Source organism: Piliocolobus tephrosceles, chromosome 2 (genome assembly GCF_002776525.5).
Source record: "Piliocolobus tephrosceles isolate RC106 chromosome 2, ASM277652v3, whole genome shotgun sequence".
Taxonomy (NCBI): Eukaryota; Metazoa; Chordata; class Mammalia; order Primates; family Cercopithecidae; genus Piliocolobus; species Piliocolobus tephrosceles.
This window is the reverse complement of record NC_045435.1, coordinates 192,517,262-192,536,935: the sequence shown is the minus strand read 5'-3', so window position 1 is coordinate 192,536,935 and position 19,674 is coordinate 192,517,262. Positions and strand designations below refer to the sequence as shown.

Genomic DNA, 19,674 nt, shown 5'->3' with positions numbered 1-19,674 from the left:
ACCTGAGGTCAGGAGTTTGAGATCAGCCTGGCTAACACGGTGAAACCCCGTCTCAACTAAAAGTACAAAAACAAACAAACAAACAAACAAAAACAGCCATGCGAGGTGGAGCACACCTGTAGTCCCAGCTACTCAGGAGGCTGAGGCAGGAGAATGGCCTGAACCCTGCAGGCAGAGGTTGCAGTGAGCAGAGATCTCGCCACTGCACTCCAGCCTGGGCAACAGAGCGAGACTCCATCTCAAAAAAACGAAACAAAACAAAAAGCATACGGGAAAACTTTCATCCTCATTTATCTAGTTTTGAAAGCAATGTAAATTCATCTGCTGTTTTTAGCTATGTTCTCAATCTTTAAAGACTCTGGGCCAGCCATGATGGCTAACGCCTGTAATCCCAACACTATGGGAGGCTGAGATGTGCGGATCACCTGAGGTCAGGAGTGCAAGACCAGCCTGGGCAACATGGTGAAACCTCGTCTCTACTAAAAATACAAAAATTAGCCGGACATGGTGGCACAAGCCTGTAGTCCCAGCTACTCAGGAGACTGAGGCCAGACAATCGTTTGAACCTGGGAGGTAAAGGTTGCAGTGAGCTGAGATTGCACTACTACACTCCAGCCTGGGTGATACAGCGAGTCTCCATCTTAAAAATAAGTAAAAATAGTAATAAAAAGATTCTAACAGTGGAGATGATGACCACTGTTGTCACCTTCCACTGGGAGGACACAGGATTCCCCAGATGACTTCAGTCAGTTCAGGTTCCCCATCAATTCTCTCCAAAGTTACAAGACCTATTTGTGCCTGAATGAACTCATTATAAATAAACCACAAAATCAAGCATGGTCCAAGGGTTTCACATATATTCTCTTAACATAACTGTCCTTTCTCTAGGATTCCACTGCTAAATCAATACTAGAACCTCTAGAAGTATAAGACCAAGATTCTCATTCTAACTTATTACACAAAAATATTTCAAACAACTGTAGCCAAAATATTAATAGGCTGCTCTGGGTGGCATGGCTTTTTCTCCTATTTTTCAGTCTCTTACAATAACCATTTTCATTACGTATTCCTTTCATTGACAGAAATCAGGATCCTGAGGGAAATCAGTTTATTTTATTATAGTAAGCATTTTAAGTATTTATTCACAAGCGAATTAAGTTTATCAGTTACCAGATTTCCTACATTATCTCCATCTCCTTTACTATTTTTCTATAACCAAATAGGTTAGAATTTGGAACAATTCAGCTCAGGGGAGAGTTAATCATATCCTGGATCCATAATTTCACTTTTTAAATAAGGTGAAAACTTAAAGTAATTGGGCCTAACAGCAATCATCTTTTTCTTTTTAATAGGAAAAGAAGAGGGAGATGATAAACTGGTCCACAGATACCTACTAGTTTCAGTCTGAAAATCCCGGAAACCATCAAAAATTGAACGTGCAGGCCGTCGTCTTTTAGGAGCTTTAGGGGAGAAAAAACAGAATTGAAAAATTTGAAAATTAATTTTGAAACTTAATTCTAAAAATGTCCTCATCTAAAAGTATTTTTTTAAAATAAAAAATATGAAACCCTTCACGAACTGCATGTCACCCTCGCGCAGGGCCGTGCTAATCTCTGTATCATGCTCATCTCTGTCTCGTACATGTACAATTTCAGTACATGTGCTGCCGAAGCGAGCAGTATTTCTTGCTTTAAAACGCTCAGATTCATAATGGTGCCTTCCCTCAAAAAATAAAAAAGTTTAAAAACTTTCAAATCATTCATGTATGATTAATCCGAACATCTTCCATTCACCCACCTTGTATTACAAATGAAAAAATTCAGGCCAAGTTAAAAGAGACTTGATCAAACTTGTGTAAAAAGTTTACTATCGGCTGGGCATGGGGGCTCATGCCTGTAATCCCAGCACTTTGGGAGGCCAAGGTGGATGGATCACCTGAGGTCAGGAGTTTGAGACCAGCCTGACCAACATGGTGAGCCCACCTCTACTAAACACAAAAAATTAGCCAGGCGTGGTGGCGCATGCCTGTAATATCAGCGCATGCCTGTAATCCCAGGCTGAGGCAGGAGTCTAACAGTGGAGTGCACTGTTAGAATATAGCATTTTAAATACTTAAAATGCTTACTATAATAAAATAAACTGATTTCCCTCAGGATCCTGATTTCTGTCACTGGAACCTGGGAGACAGAGGCTGCAGTAAGTCAACACTGTGCCACTGCACTCCAGCCTGGGCAACAAGAACGAAACTCCATCTCAAAAAAAAAAAAAAAAAGTTTACTATGCTGGCCAGGCACTGTAGCTCATGCCTCCTGTAATCCTAGCACTTTGGGAAGCCAAGGCGGGTGCATCACCTGAAGTCGAGTTCGAGACAAGCCTAACCAACATGGTGAAACCCTGTCTCTACTAAAAATACAAAAGAACTAGCCGGGTGTTGTGGCGTGCACCTGTAATCCCAGCTACTTGGGAGGCTGAGGCAGGAGAATCACTTGAATCTGGGAGGCGGAGGCTGCAGCGAGCCGAGATCACGCCACTGTACTCCAGCCTGGGCAAGAACAGTGAAACTCCGTCTCAAAAATAAAAAAGTTTACTATCTTAATATCCAAGTGGTGACGTCAGAAAGAAAGAAGATTTTGAGGACACCGCCACGTAGAGATGAAGCCACACACACGCTGCACATGTCCAATTCAGGTTACAGCCTTCAGGATCTGACTGCCCTGCTGCATAGAGTAACTCTACACTCTAAACCGTAAGACTTAAGGACTGTTTCTTAGGGATTGGATATACGTGCAGAACCGTCAAGACAAAAAACATTTTTAATTTTGGAAACTTTTTTTCACGGTTACACAACGGTTTAATGACAGAAAAGTAAAGAGATCCACCTAAGGTAGTCTACTACCCCTGTAGGGTGTCTATTACCCAGTCTGTAAATAAAGGCTTTGCATGATTCCCTCAATATGGGTAAGTTATTAAGTTGGCTTATGACAAGGCTGGCCAGCATGTAACCAGAAGAATTCTCTGTTGAGAAATGATTAGTATCAAGATTAGACAGAGACTATAGAATCCCCGAACCCGTGTCAAAACATATTTCCCAATAACTCGTGTTTGTGATTACACAGGATAATTATTCATATCCAGCACTACCGAGTAAAAGGCAAAACAAAGCAACAAAAAAATGCCGAACATATTAAAAACTTCGTTTTTGTTTAAAACATATTCATATGCGTATGATTCCTGTGTATATGTGTATCAGTATTCATGTTAAACAATCACATTATCATCTCTGGGAAAAGAGATTTTGTAATACACTATCATGTTTTATTCTTTACTTTTTGAGACAGTGTCTCGCTCTCTTGCCCAGGCTGGATTGCAGTGGTGTGATCATGGCTCACTGCAGACTCCAATCTCCTAGGCTCAAGCCATCCTCCTGCCTTAGCCTCCCAAGTAGATGGAACTACAAGTGTGCAGCACCACATTCAGTTTTGTTTTGTTTTTTAAGAGACAGGCATGTCACTATGTTGCCCAGGCTAGTTTGGAACTCCTGGGCTCAAAGAATCCTCTCACCTCAGCCTCCCAAAGTGCTGGGATTACAGACATGAGCTACCATGCCTAGCCTGAATTAATTAATTAGTTAATTAATTAATTTATGGTGACAGAGTCTCACTCCATTGCCCAGGCTAGAGTGCAGTGGCATGATCTCAGCTCACTGACCTCCGCCTCCCAGGTTCAAGGGACTCTCCTGCCTCAGCCTCCCTAGTAGCTGAACAGGTGTGTGCCACCACGCCAGGCTAATTTTTGTATTTTCAGTAGAGAGGGGGTTTCACCATGTTGGCCAGGCTGGTCTCCAACTCCTGATCTCAAGTGATCCACATGCCTCGGCACCAAAAGTACTGGAATTACAGGAGTGAGCCACCGAGCCTGGCCTGAATTTTATTTTTAATTTAAATATTGCACTCTGCGTCCCTCTCTACCTTCCTCCCTCCCTCCCTCCTTTCTTCATTTCTATTCAAGAAAAAGCAAGAAATGTCACACTTTTCAATCTTGGAACTATTTTTGATCAAGAGCTCCTATTTCAAATGTATATGGCTTCTAGCAGGAATAATAGAACCTGCCAAAGAATGCCTCTAAAACTAGTTATCTGGCCCTGGTGCAGAGACATGCAGCTATAGCCCCAGCTGCCCAGGTGGCTGATGTGAGAGGATCGCTTGAGCCAAGGAGTTCGAGTGCAGTCTGTGCAACATACTGAGGCCCTGTCTCTTTAAATTAAAAAATAATAATAATAATTTTTTTTAAAAAACTGTATATCTGATACTTTTTTTTTTTTAAGTACCACTTAATATAAACATTTATTGGTCAGGTGGGGTGGCTCATGCCTGTAATCCTAGCACTTTGGGAGGCCAAGGTGGGTAGATTGCTTGAGCTCAGGAGTTTGAGACCACCCTGGGGAACATGATGAGACTCCGTCTCTAATCAAAATCTCCCCCCAAAAAAAAACAAAAAAAAATTAGTAGGGCATGGTGGTGCACACCTGTAATCTCAGCTATGTGGGAGGCTGAGGCAGGAGAATCACTTGAACCTGTAAGGTAGAGGTTGTAGTGAGCAGAGATCGCACCACTGCAGTCCAGCCTGGCCAACAGAGCAAGGCTGTCTCCAAAGTAAAAAAAATTCTGATTACTTTCATTTTTCCCTCACAAGTCACAAGTATCTCAGGTATTCTCCAAGCTGTTAGGACATTATGCAAATAAAGACATGCTTACAAGGTAGGAAAATTTCTGCACCTCTTATTCAGAGTCTAAGCACTAATATCTGATACTTTTTAACTCTAATAATTAAGAAACTGGCTGGAGGCTCGGCGCTGTGGCTCACGCCTGTAATTCCAGCACTTTGGGAGGCCGAGGCGGCCAGATCACCAGGTAAGGAGTTTGAGACGGTGAAACTCCATCTCTATTTAAAAAAATAGAAAAAATTAGCTGGGCGTGGTGGCAGGCGCCTGTAGTTCCAGGTCCCGGGGAGGCTGACACAGGAGAATGGCGTGAACCTGGGAGGCAGAGCTTGCAGTGAGCCAAGATCATGTCACTGCACTCCAGCCTGGGCCACAGAACAAGACTCCATCTCAAAAAAAAAAAAGAAAGAAAGAAAGAAACCAAGGATGTCTTAGAATAAGAATAGTTGCCTAAGAAAGTATATGATTTTAGGAAGGTAGCACATAAAAGGTAATTTTCTTCTACCTTTAAACTGCCAAAGGTAGGTTAGTCAATATTCCACATGATTTCACATCACCTTTCCAACCTCCCCCTTCTCTATAAGGCACCAATCCGGGTATACTCACTAGTTCCTCTTATTGCTATCCTTCTACCCAATTTCTTTTACTTCTTGGGCTAATATCCCTCCCTCTTCCCATTTGTCTTCCATTCATTTACCCTATTTGTAAGCAAAAACCTCTCCTCAGACCACACCACCTCTTAGCCCTAGGCCTATTACTGTTACCTGCCTTTTCAATGTGGTCTCCTGGCTCTTCCAAGCCATCTGTCACAAGCAAACATCAGTCCTCTGTCCTCACTCTACTGCCCACATAATAGAAGTACTGGTCACTGAAGTCAAAGAGACTAAGCTATAAAGAGCTAAAAGAGATTCAGAAGGAGCTTCAAAGTCAGCATAGGGGAGAGACAGCTGGAGAAAAAATGTCGTGAGAAGAGTGGCACTGTTTCACATGTCCACACAGCTGTTCGTATTTGGCTTCAGAGAAGACATCTGGATCTTCAGATCTGCTTCTGCATTCCTTTAGATCTGCTGCTATTCTTTTAGTTCAAGTATAGAAAGAAAATTAAAATGTACTCTCACGCAGACATGCAGTTGTAAAAGGGAGGAGTGGGCTTTTTGTTTTAAAAGATGGGGGTCTCACTATGTTGCCCAGGCTGAGGGGCAGTGGCTATTCACAGGCACAATTCCACTGTTGATCTGCACCTGCTCCGTTTCCTCTTCCTCAGGTCATCTGGTGGTCCTCCACTGCCAGCAGGTCACCATGTTGATTCCGAACTTAGTGCTGACACCCAATCAACATAGGGCCCTACAGCCAAGAACGCCTGGGGCTCAAGCCATACTCCCACCTCAGCCTCCAGAGTAGCTGAGACTACATGCCTGTGCCACCATACCCAGCAGCGAGGAGTGTTTTCAAGTCTTAGATGATTGTGGATATTCTTCTTTAATAGTACACCAATACTTAACCAATGGTAGTTTCTTAGAGGACAGCTGCAAAGTGGAATCTGAAATCTTATCAATGAGCTTTTCATACTGTTTCATTATAAGCCACTGTACTATGTGGTAGGCAGTCTCTAAGACAGCCCCCAATTTTCCCATCTTCCAGCATTCGCACCCTGTGTGTGAATGAATACCTTGAGTACAGGCAGGATGGAACAGAATGTAGCAGACTGATGGGATTTCACTTCCAGATTACGTTACAAAAAGAGAATGGCTTCCATTCTGGGCTGCCCTCTGAGGCTCTCATTTGCTCTGTGTAAAATGGATGCCCCCAGGCAATAGACACAGGAATGAGTTTAGGAGATCCTCCTCCATTCAGGCTTTGAGAGGAATGGCAGCCTAGCTGACATGCTGACCACACCCTTGCAGGAGACCCTAACCAAAGGCCACACCCAGATTACTGACCCAAAGAAACTGAGATTGTTTCCTTTATTTTTTGTTTTTTTCAGGCAGTTTAATTTTGGAACAATTTTTTACTCAGCAATAAATACCTAATACAATTCATCTCGCAGTCTGAATGGATCTTTTACCTATGCACAACTCTGTAGTATCATGCACTGGTTATTCAAAAATACTTGTTTGCTGAGTAATGGAAACATTTCAAATATTAATGGTTTCATTATACAGTATTTTAAAAATCATCTGTTTCATGTCACCACTGATCTTATCAGAAAGCCTTCAAGTATTGGGAAAGTATCACGCTCACAAAGGTAGGTACAAAAATTTTTCTAAAATCCTGTTTTTTGCCTGAAAGTTCTTTTTTAAGGTATTTTATCATTTTTTTTTTTTTTGAGACGAGGTCTCTCTGTCACCAGTAGGCTGGAGTGCAGTGGTGCAATAATGGCTCACTGCAGCCTTGACCTCAAAGGCCCAAGCCATCTTCTAACCCCTCGGCCTCCTGCATAGCTGGGACTACAGGCATGCGCCACCACGCCCAGTTAATTTTTTTCTTAATTTTTTTGTAGAGATGGGGTCTCCCTATGTAGCGCAAGCTGGTCTGGAACTCCCAGGCTCAAGAAATCTCCCGCCTCAGCCTCCCAAAGTAATCCCAAAGTGTTGGGACTACAGGTGTGAGTCTCCACATCCGGCCAAACCTCTTTTTTAAAATCACTGATAACAAACACTCTCAGTTGTACTGAAGTAACAAGCTCACATTTTCAAGAAAATGCCAACTGTCAAAGTGTAAACTGATAGTTTGTCAGTGATTTTTCAAGTAAAAAGAATGTTCCATGAAAAAAGCTCCCTATTCTAACAATCACACAAGTGCTTTTCCTTAAGGTAATCATAGTACTTCATTATACCAAACTGCTTTGTGCATACACACTATTTCAAACTATATTTTAAAACTGTGTACTCAAGGGTCAAGATTTAATGAAATTAATCATTTTTACTGCTTCATCAAGAACATCATTAAAGAAAACTGCTTTTAAGCCGGGCGCGGTGGCTCAAGCCTGTAATCCCAGCACTTTGGGAGGCGGAGACGGGCGGATCACGAGGTCAGGAGATCGAGACCATCCTGGCTAACACGGTGAAACCCCGTCTCTACTAAAAAAATACAAAAACTAGCCGGGCGAGGTGGCGGGCGCCTGTAGTCCCAGCTACTCGGGGAGGCTGAGGCAGGAGAATGGCGTGAACCCGGGAGGCGGAGCTTGCAGTGAGCTGAGATCCGGCCACAGTACTCCATCCCGGTCGACAGAGTGAGACTCTGCCTCAAAAAAAAAAAAAAAGAAAACTGCTTTTAAATCAGTTAACTTTTTTTTTTTTTTTTTTGAGTTGGGGGTCTCAATGTTGCCCAGGTTAGTCTCAAACTCCTGGGCTCAAGCAATCCTCCCACCTCAGCCTCCCAAAGTGTTGAGATTACAGGTGTATGCCACTGCACCTGTCCTATTTTTCTTTTAGAGACAGGGTCTCACTCTGTCACATAGGCTGCAGTGCGGTGGCATGATCATAGTTCACGGCAGCCTAGAACTCCTAAGCTCAAGCAATCCTCCCACCTCAGACTCCCAACTAGGACTACAGGCACGTGCCACCACGCCTAACAAATTTATTTTTATTTTTGTAGAGATGAGTCTTCCTGTGTTGTCTGGGCCACTCTCCAACTCCTGGTTTCAAGTGATCTTTTCAACTGTTGCCTCCCGAAGGACTGGGATTACAGGCATGAGTCACTGCACCTGGCCCTGCCTTTTAAATGTTTTTGCAAACTTCATGTAGCAGTGAAGAATTCACTATCTAGTGATAGAGTCTGAAGCCACTGCATGAATTCAACCAAGAAGCCAACAGTCTGACTCATCATTGTTTCTGAACTATCAGTCTAAATGTCACCACAACGAAAATAATTTGATGTCCAGTACCATGGTGCATGCCTATAATCCCAGCTACTCAGGAGGCTGAGATAAGATCACCCCAGCCTAAGAGTTCTGGCCTGTAGTGGGCTCTGCCAGTCAGGTGTCTACACTAAGCTCAGCATCCATATAATTACCTCCAAGGAGTAGGGGGACCACCAGGCTGCCTAAGGAGGGGTGAACTAGCCCAGGTTGGAAACAGAGGTCAAAACTCCCGTGCCGATCACTAGTGGGATCACGCCTGTGAGCAACCACTGCACTCCAGCCTGGGGCAACACAGCAAGACCCCATCTCAAAAACAAACCAACCAACCCTTAGCATTATTATTGTAAATTGTTTTAACGTTACAGACAACCTGAAAGGGTATTAGGGACCTGAGACCACACCTGAACGGTGATTTAAATCAATACTGCCTTAAGAAAATAGTTTCTAAAGACCCATTTCAAGTTTAACATCTAATAATAAAAGGTAAGAATGACTTCCTAACTGTAAAAAGTCATTCTTAGCATCCTCCTTAACTGTACATCAATTCAGAGATAAAAAAGAAAGAAAGCGGCCAGGTGCGGTGGCTCACGCCCGTAACTCCAATACTTTGGTAGGCCAAGGCCAAGGGGGCAGGATTGCTTGAGATCAGTTCCATAGCAGCCAGGACAACACAGCAATGCCCTGTCTCCACAAACAAAACCAAACCAAACAAAACAATTAGCCAGGCGTGGTGGCACACACCTATAGAAGGCTGAGGCGGGAGGAATTATTGAGCCCAGGAGTTTGAGACTGCAGTAAGCTAGGATTGCATCACCGCACTCCAGCCTGGGCAACAGAGACTCCATCTCTGTAATACAAAAGAAAAAAAAAAAGAGTAAAGTGGGACTTTCAAATGGAATTCTTTTGCCTCTGTTCAAAAGCAATATAGTACAGAATTTACTTCCTATAGTTCCACTTGCTCAAAGATCCTGTATTATCCCTTGCAATAGAGAGAAGATAAAGCTTCCAAGGGCATTACTCTTTTGCTCCAATCTATTCCCAGCATTTATATTTGTAAAATTATGAGCAATCTGGTATATCAACAGCATAATGACTATCCGCATTGAACAGCCAGAAAGCACTTCATTACACTACAGTATTCAGACTTTACAGCTTTCCTCTTGCCTTTTATTTCTGAATCTAGACAGTATATTCTTTTGTTTCTTGCTATAATAAACACCAAAGCTGCCAAGTTAAAAACGTTTATCTCATAAAAACTCTCAACTAAAGTACTTTATCAAATCAAAAGACATACATATAATTTTATTCATCCTTTTGTTACAACGTGTATTTCCTCCTCTGTCTTAGTCTACCCATGAAGGCTACATATGTACCATCCTAAGTGAATTAATGCAGGAACAGAAAGCCAAATACCGCATGTTCTTACAAGAGAGAGCTAAACACTGAGCATACATGGACACAAAGAAGGGAACAGACACCAGGGCCTACTTGAGGATGGAGGGCGAGGATTGGAAAAAATACCTATAAGCCAGGCATGGTGGCTCGCTCCTGTAATCCTAGCACTTTGGGAGGTTGAGGCGAGAGGACTACTTGAGCCCAGGAGTTTGGGACCAGCCTGAGCAACATAGCAAGACTCAGTGTCAGAAAAGAAAAGAAATGAAAAGAAAAGAGGAGGGGAAGAAAAGAAAAGAAAAGAAAAAAAAAGAAAACAGAAAAGCTACCTATTGGTTACTATGCTCATTACCTGGGTGGTAATCTGTACACCAAACCCACGCAACATGCAATTTACCCATGTAACAAACCTGCACATGTACCCCGAACCTAAAAAAAAGTTGGAAGGAAAAAAGTTTATGTCTCTTATACTCAATTGTATTTATTTATTCGAGACAGAGTCTTACTCTACTGCCCAGACTAGAGTGCAGTAGCACGATCTTGGCTCACTGCAACCTCAGCCTCTCGGTTTAAGTGATTCTCATGCCTCAGTCTCCCAAGTAGCTGGGATTACAGGCATGTGCTACCATGCCTAATTTTTGTACTTTTAGTAGAGATGGGATTTTGACATGCTGGCCAGACTGGTCTCGAACTCCTGGCCTTGAGTGATCTGCCCACCTCAGCCTTCCAAAGTGCTGGGATTACAGGTATGAGCCACCTCAACACAAAGTATTTCTCTGCATAATTATTCTCAATATATACTATATACAGTTTTCTGTCTTGGTCTGACCAACCAGATTATAATTTCATCTTGCATTTTTTCTATATAAACTCATGAATAACACACAAACTCTTTGGTTTACAAAAGGGAAATACGTGCTTATTTAACTATAAATTAATCTGATTAAATGTCCCATTCTCTACCACCAGTCTCTATCCAGACTAATATCCCAATTTTTTACGTGAATTAGGGGTTACTGTGCCCTTCATTCAAATTAGGATTAGCACTTCTAGAAACTGAGAGAAAGTATGGCCTATCTAGAGAGTAAGGACTTGGCAGTCAAGCAGGTATCCAGAAAAGGAAAATAATCAGAACCTTTCATCATTATGCATTCCCATTACAAGGCAGCATATTCTTCTTGCTAACGTTCCTCCTTTTGGCCTTTTCCAACAAACATCAATTTGAAACATCTGCTTCACTCTTTGTGAGTCAACTGTGCAACTTTCTTGACAGGACCATAGAAAAACAAGGTAAGAATTGACGCTACACTTCTAACAGTCTCCTAGGAAGCCTTCACATCTTTTGATGGTTTGATTAAAATCCTAAAGAACAAAATCAAATAAAGCTAAGGGAAAAAAGTGAACTTACCACCAAATAATGGTTCTGGTTCCACCAGTATTTCCTGCTTTTGAGGAATTGGGGCACGAACTTCTTCTCTATTAAAAAAAATGGGAAAATAAAAAATGAAAACTGTTTTCTGCTACCTGTTTGCTTCCTGTAATTACTGTGAATATTTCTGCTACCTGTTTGCTTTCTATAATTACTGCAAATATATTCAAATTAACTTAGTGACTTTTAGAAGCACAGTAATAATGATAAATTTAAGTTATTTTGTTGGTTTTTTTTTTTTTTGGCAGGGGAGACAGCGTCTCACTCTGTCGCCCAGGCTGGAGTGAACTGACACGATCTTGGCTCACTGCAACCTCCACCTCCCAAGTTAAAGCAAATCTCGTGCCTCGGCCTCCCTAGTAGCTGGGACTACAGGCATGCACCATCACATCTGGCTAATTTTTTTTCGTATTTTTAGTAGTGACAGGGTTGCGCCATGTTGGCCAGGCTGGTCTTGAACTCCTGAGCTCAGGCAGTCCACCCACCTCAGCCTCCCAAAGTGCTAGGATTACAGGCATGAGCTACTGCATCTGGCTGATAAGTGAGTTTTAGATGGTTTCCACATAAAGCTCAAGTGGAAATGAGTACCTGGAATAGATAGCTCAAATGGTTTAGAAATAAAAACAATTTCCCTTTCCCTCTCAAGTTTCCTACTTTAAATTCTGTCAGAAAAAAAGAAAAAAAATTTTCCCCAAAAAATCAGGCAGAAATGAATAGAAAAATATAGGCTTAATAGAAGCAATATCACATTACTACTACATCAAAGAATAATTAAATCATAAGGACATACTAAAATAAACTTTAAAAGGCAGTGAATTTCATGCTAATTATGAAAGAGGCTAACAGGTATGATCTTGGATTATTTACTAAAAAGATCTTAATATACAGAACAAAAAAAGTAATTACTCATCTTTTAAAAGCCTATTTTCTTCAAAGTTTACATTCACAGGGTTTACTGATAATCCATCTCTTCCAGTAAGAAAAAACTCATTCAGACACACTGTAAAAATGGTGTGTGCCTTTAAAGAACAGTTTATTTTAGGTTGGGCACGGTGGCTCATGCCTGTAATCCCAGTGCTTTGGGAGAGGAGGCGGGAGGCTCACTTGAGCCCAGGAGTTCGAGACCAACCTTGGCAACATAGCAAGACTCCATCTCTAAAAAAAAGAAAAAGAAAAAGAAATAGTTTTATAGTTGTAACTCAAGTATTGAACTTTGTTGATTAATGTTCACAGCAAATAGTAACTTCCTAATTTTCATTATCTTCCTGCTTATAATAAGTATTATATAAGCATGTAAATTCCATATAAATTTATGTTAGCCCTAATGGTTTTCATTCAGGTGTTCTGAATAGTAACAACTAAAGATCTTGTTTCTGATATTTAAGCGTTGGAACTCCAAAATATCCTTTATGAAATGAAGTAGGAATACTCATTTGTCAACAATAACATCCTGTAATCAAAGAACAACCAGTTAAAGAAATTTCTAATAAACCACGTGACTAAAGGATAATTCAAAATTATGTTAAGTACTCTTTCCTAGTGCTCACACACAAAATTTCAATAATCTGAAGAAACAGACAATACATCTATAAGAGGAAGCTCTGTCAATCCTTTCATCAAAAGGAAATAGGCCGGCCAGCCATGGTGGCTCACACCTGCAATCCTAGCATTTTGAGAGGCCAAGGCAGGTGGATTGCTTGAGCTCAGGAGTTCAAGATCAGCCTGGGCAACAAGGCAAAACCCCATATTTACAAAAAATACAAAAATCAGCCAAGTGTGGTGGCATGTGCCTATAGTCCCAGCTACTTGAGGGGCTGAGGTTGCTTGAACCTGGGAGGCGGAGGTTGCAGTGAATCGAGGGCAGTGAGCAGGGATCACACCCCTACATTCCAGCCTGAGTGACAGAGCAAGACTGTGTTTTTAAAAAAAGAGCTAATTATCTTAAGAAAACTGGCCGTTGGCTGTGTGCGGTGGCTCACGCCTGTAATCCCAGCACTTCAGGAGGCCAAGGCCACTGGATCACGAGGTCAGGAGATCAAGACCATCCTGGTTAACATGCTGAAACCCGGTCTCTACTAAAAAAAACATACAAAAAATTAGCCGGGAGTGGTGGCGGGCGCCTGTAGTCCCAGCTACTCCGGAGGCTGAGGCAGGAGAATGGTGTGAACCTGGGAGGCGGAGGAGCTTGCAGTGAGCCGAGATTGCACCACTGCACTCCAGCCTGAAAAAAAAAAAAAAGAAAACTGGCCGCACACAGTGGCTCACGCCTGTAAACCCAGCACCTTGGGAGGCCGAGATGGGCAGATCACGAGGTCAGGAGATCGGGACCATCCTGGTCAACATGGTGCAACCCCGTCTCTACTAAAAATACAAAAATTAGCTGGGCATGGTGGCGTGTGCTGGTAGTCCCAGCTACTTAGGAGCCTGAGGCAGGAGAATCACTGGAACCCAGGAGGTGGAGGTTGCAGTGAGCCGAGATCACCACACTGCACTCCAGTCTGGCGATAGACACTCTGTCTCAAAAAAGAAAGAAAGAAAGAAAACTACTACCTAAACAAAACCTTCCATTATTGTTATACCTCGCTTTATAGCATATATATACACACATCTGTCTCAATCTTAGACAACTGAATTGTTCTATAAACAAACTTTAATCTAACTAAATGCATCAATGAGAGGGGTGGATTAAGCAGCACAGTTGTCCTTACATGAAAAGACTTGATTACCACATTATCTGAGGGTATCTGTACCAAGACTGTCAGCTACCAAGAATGGAAGGATGGAATAGAAAAAAGTGAATAAAGAAAATCATACTTCAGGAATTAGGAGCCATTATCAAATGCTGATCAATTAGCAATACAAACTGTCTAAGCCAAAATATATATAGGGGAATTCATTAGGAAAAGATATTCATTTACCAAAACTATTTTTCAACACAATTGAGAAAACATGTTTTATACAATGAGGATAAATATGCTCTCCCAAATCAACTATGAATATTTGCTATTCAAGTTTCTGTATTAGGTGGTTGTTTTTAATCTTTTTTTTTTTTTTTTTTTTTGAGACAGAGGGTCACTCTGTGTCATCCAGGTTGGAGTGCAGTGGCACAATCATGGCTCATTGCAACCTCAACCTCCCAGGCTCATGTGATCCTCCCATCTCAGCTTCCCAAGTAGCTGGGACTACAGCTGCGCACCACCACACCCGGCTAATTTTTCTATTTTTTGTAGAGACAGGGTTTTGCTATACTGCCCAAGCTGGTCTCAAACTCTTGGGCTCAAGCCATCCTCCTGCCTTGGCCTCCCAAAGTACTAGAATTACAGGCATGAGCTACTACGCCTGGACATTTTTTTTAAGTATTAGGTTCTCATACTGATTTCTGTTAAAAGTCTGAGCTATATTGGGAGTGAAATACATGGCCAACATTTACAGAAAAAACTCTACACGATATTATTTTTATTTATTTATTTATTTATTTATTTATTTATTTATTTATTTATTGAGACACAGTCTTGCTCTGTCACCCAGGCTGGAGTGTAGCAGCGTGATCTCTGGTCACTGCAACCTCTGCCTCCTGGGCTCAAGCAATTCTTGTGCTTCAGCCTCCCGAGTAGTTGGGATTACAGGCACCCGCCACCACGCCTGGCTAATTTTTGTATTTTTTTTAGTAGAGACAGGGTTTCACTATGTTGGTCAAGCTGGTCTTGAACTCCTGACCTCATGATCAGCCCGCCTCGGCCTCCCAAAGTGCCGGGATTATAGGTGTGAGCCACCATGCCCAGCCTAGTTTCAAACATTTTTCATGGCAACTCAAAACATTTCTGTGAATGTAGAAAAATCTATAATTGGGAAATCTGAGCTTTACTGCTACTTAATGCTGTGTAGCTTAGGGAAATGGCTATGCCTCTGCTTCCTTATTGGTAAAATGTTGATAATGCCATCCAATAAGGTTTCTGTTTGTTTATCTGTTGCTGCCGTGAGGCACACAGGCCCTGCTGGCCACGGGCCAATCCTAGCAGAGCAGCACCACACACTCCCACCAACCCCATCTTCCCGACTTCACAGAGCCTATATGGTTCCTTTGAGGATTCAATAAGGCAAGACAGTATCTAAAGAATCAAACATATGTAACTACAAAAATTTCCACTTCATACTTTTTCAGAGGCTTTCAGCCTTTCATTTATTTCAAAACCAGAGAATTGACCTAGCTTTGATAAAAATACAACTACTTAATTGAGGCGATGGACAGCTCCTGACAATATACATTAAATTCGTACTCTGGGTGTGGTCTGACAGCAGAGACACTTGCTGAACTGGTACTGGGCTCTTCAGCGATTCCTCCACCATCCAAAAACATAGTGACTGCCATTTCCAGATTATTGTTGCACGCTTCAAGCATATGTTTTCCTACACTTTCACTTGCACCTGAAACAGTAAAAAGACAGGAAAAACGTTAAAAAAAAAAAAAAAAAAAGACCGCCTCTTTTTTCAGCTCATATTAGAATTCCCAAGTAAATCAACAGTATTTTTCCCTTTTAGAATGAATTTCTTGTGAAATACACCGAGCTAGAAAAAAATGCACACATTCTTGAAGTGAAATACACAGAGCTAGAAAAGAACGTAGAAGCATTAAAGAGTAATCATCCTTCATAATAAAACAAAAACTAAATATTAAAGCATTTTTTGGCCACTTCTGTTTTTTTGTTTTTTTTTTTTTTTTGGCCATTTATTTAAATGGCCAAAGTATATATTTGGGAATAAGCTGAAAAAAGATAAAGAAAAATGAAAGACTACGTTCTAGAAAGTTAGAAATGCTTTGTTAGAAAGAATACATTTCAGTTAGCATTTCTGTTAAAAAGAAAGCATCAGGATGGGCACAGCGGCTCACACCTGTAATCCCAACACCTTGGGAGGCCGAGGCACGTGGATCACGAGGTCAGGAGTTGGAGACCAGCCCAACCAACATGGTGAAGCCCCGTCTCTACTAAAAACAAAAATGTGCCAAGCATGGTGGTATGCACCTGTAATCCCAGTTACTCGGGAGGCTGAGGTAGGAGAATCGCTTGAACCCAGTAGGCAGAGCTTGCAGTGAGCCAGGGTCATGCCACTGCACTCCAGCCTGGGCAACAAAGCGAGACTCTGTCTCAAAAAAAAAAAAAGGCATCTTTAATACCAATGACAAACAAGTGAGAAGGAACATTTTTTGTCTAAGACATAACTAAGTCAAAATCTGGTAAGAAATGTCAATCTTCATCATTTAAAAATGTCCCTATTACAAACTAACTAATTTGTAAATAAAGTAAAGCTAACGGACTCTGCTAAATGAAATGTAAATTGGTAAGGTCCTTTAAGAAAACAATTTTACAACATGTATTCCAGAAACAAAAATACTCATTCCTTTTTTGACTCAGTAATTTCGGCTTCTAGTCAAAATAAAATAAAATCTACATAAAATACTATATGCATAAACATGTTCATACACATGTCCAGCATAGCTTCAGTTTATATTGAAAAGTTGGAAACAACAAAAATGTCTAATGACAGAATGTAAATTGAACATTTTATGGCCACTAAAAAGCACCTCAAGCTTTCCATTTGGGATGAATTTTCTTCTATCTGAATTACATCCCTTAGAATCTCCTTCTCTTGATGGTAAATGCTCTTAAGTTTTTGCCTGAAAATGTCTTTATTTCGCTGTCATTCCTGACAGTTTTACTGGGTATTCCATTTCAAAGCTGACAGCTATTTTCTCCCAGAATATTGAAGACAGCATTCCAATGTCCTCCGGCTTCTGTTGTTGCTGCTGGGAAATCAGTTGCCAGACTACAGAAAAATGTTTTTATAGCAATCTGTTGTTTCTAGTTGCTTTTAAGACCCTCTGTCTTTAGCCTTCTGCAATTTCACTCTGATTTGTCAGGGCTGATTTTATTTATCCTCTCTGGGATTCAGTGGACTTCTACCACTTGAAGATTGTCTTTTATCAGTTCTGAAAAAGTCACAGCAATTTCTATTTGATCGCTGCCTCACCCTCCATTCACACGTATTTCCTCTGTAACTCCAATTAGATGTATGTTACAACTCTTTACTCTTACCTTTATGTCTCAACCTTTCTTTCACATGCATATTGTCTCTTTAGCTCTCTATGTGCATTGTGGGTAATCTCTTCAATGCTACTTCGAGTTCACACATTTTCCCTTTAGCTGTGCCAAACTGTTTCTTCCCTTGCTCACTGAGTTTTTGATTTCAGCTAATTTTTTATAACTGGAAGTTCTGTTTTTGTTTACCTCCTCATCTGCTTGATCGTGTTTTGGAGATACTTAATTCATACTCCTATTTCAATCTTTCATTTCTTCAAGCATATTAACCAAACTTATTGGAATCACTAAGGGAAAATATAAAATTTCTACAGTTTCTATAAGTCACTATCTCATGTTTCTGCTGGATCTTGCTCACTGTGCCACAGTTTTTGTCTGATTTGTGATTTTTTTACTGTGATGTCATATGCCTTGAAATTTTAATCTGCAGAATTCTGAAGCTTGGGTTGAAGGTACATTTCATCCTAAGAGGGTATGATTTGACAGACTTTTCAAGGCACCCACGGGCACTACCAGAGACCAGTTTAAACACATTCCTGACTTGGAAGTTTTTCAAGACCACATGGGAAATGTGACTGTAACAATCCTGTCTCCGCCTCCCAAGTGGCTGAGATTACAGGTGCCTGCCACCACGCTGGGCTAATTTTTGTATTTTTAGTAGAGACAAGGTTTCACCATGTTGGCCAGGCTGGTCTTGACCTCCTGACCTCAGGTGATCCGCCCGTCAGGTGATCCGCCGGCCTTGGCCTCCCAAAGTGCAGGGATTACAGGAGTGAATCACCACACTAGGCCTTAAAAATTGTTTTGAATACATACATTCTTCAGCACTGTTTTTCTCAGCAGCAGGGTTATTCATGTTATCACTCGACATTATCCTTACTGCAAGAAATCGAAGTGCTAACTCTACTCTTACTGTCTCTCACTGTTTTCTCTTCTGTACTACACTGTCTCTAAGGCAAGTCCTTAATACTTACCTCAATTACTTCAACAGGCTCCTAACTGATCATTATTCCACCTTCCACCTTGCTGCAGAGGGTATGTTCCAAAATATAAGTCTCATTGTATCATCCTCCTGTTTAAAATCCCTTAATGGCGACCAGGCATGGTGGCTTACACCTGTAATCCCAGCACTTTTGGAGGCCAAAGTAGGCGGTTAGGAGGTTAGGAGTTCGAGACCAGCCCGATCAACATGGTGAAACCCCGTCTCTACTAAAAATACAAAAATTAGCCAGGTGTGTTGGCACACACCTGCAATCCCAGCTACTCAGGAGGCTGAGGCAGGAGAATCACTTGAACGTGGGAGGCGGAGGTTGCAGTGAGCTGAGATTGTGCCACTTCACTCCAGCTTGGTCAACAGAGCGAGACTCCGTTTCAAAAAAACAAAAACAAAAACAAAATTCCTTAATGGCTTTCTTCTGATGCCTGCAGTATAAATTCAAGTCTTTATGATCTGGAAAGCCCTTTGTGATCAGGCCTCAGCTTATTTCTCTGGCTTTGCCTTTCTTCTTTCTCATCCTACATAGTTTACTATAGTCAAATTCATTACATGCTTGGAATGCCCTTATCTTCCCCATCATCCCCTCATCTAGTTCATGCACGCTGAAATCAACAGAAATGTTACTTTGTTGATTTGTATACTAGCCTACCTGCCCATTCCCATCCCTGAGATAACGTTCTATTGTATCCATGGATATATTACTAGTAAATGTTGGTTTATTTTCTGGCTCCCCCAAAAGAATAGACGGTTCTTGAACAGAGGAACTGGTTTTCTTGCCTTGGTATCTCCCAGCACCTGGCATCAGGCTTGCTTGCATGTGATCAATGTCTGATAAACTTAGTGATATCTCATAGTACTTTAACTCATTAGCTATACACTAGAGAGAGAGGGAGTAGGCCTTAGTCAAAACCACTGGCAACCCTTTCATAACAATTTAATTTTGTACTTTGTGCATATACTTATGTTTTAAAATTAATTTATAAAGCAGTATGGTTACACTGTGGAAATAAATAGCAAATGGATACGCTGGAATAATGGATTTAAGATAGATTTAAAAAGAAGTGAAAATAACATGCTTCAAAACACTAGCAGATGGCCGAGCACAGTGGCTCACACCTGTAATCCCAGCACTTTGGGAGGCCGAGGCAGGTGGATCAGCTGAGGTCAGGAGTTCAAGAC

The 19,674-nt window shown here is 41.4% G+C and overlaps 1 protein-coding gene across 1 annotated transcript in view; it reads right to left on the bottom strand.

Moving 5' to 3' along the window:
- The window catches only part of UBXN7 (UBX domain protein 7), a 78,488-nt gene that overhangs the window by 36,377 nt on the left and 22,437 nt on the right, over positions 1-19,674 (bottom strand). The window contains exons 2-4 of the mRNA XM_023214822.3: positions 15,681-15,828; positions 11,383-11,450; positions 1,395-1,460 (exon numbers count right to left, since the gene is read on the bottom strand). Coding sequence (XP_023070590.2) covers positions 1,395-1,460; positions 11,383-11,450; positions 15,681-15,828 — 282 coding nt within the window. The remainder of the gene's footprint in view (positions 1-1,394; positions 1,461-11,382; positions 11,451-15,680; positions 15,829-19,674) is intronic.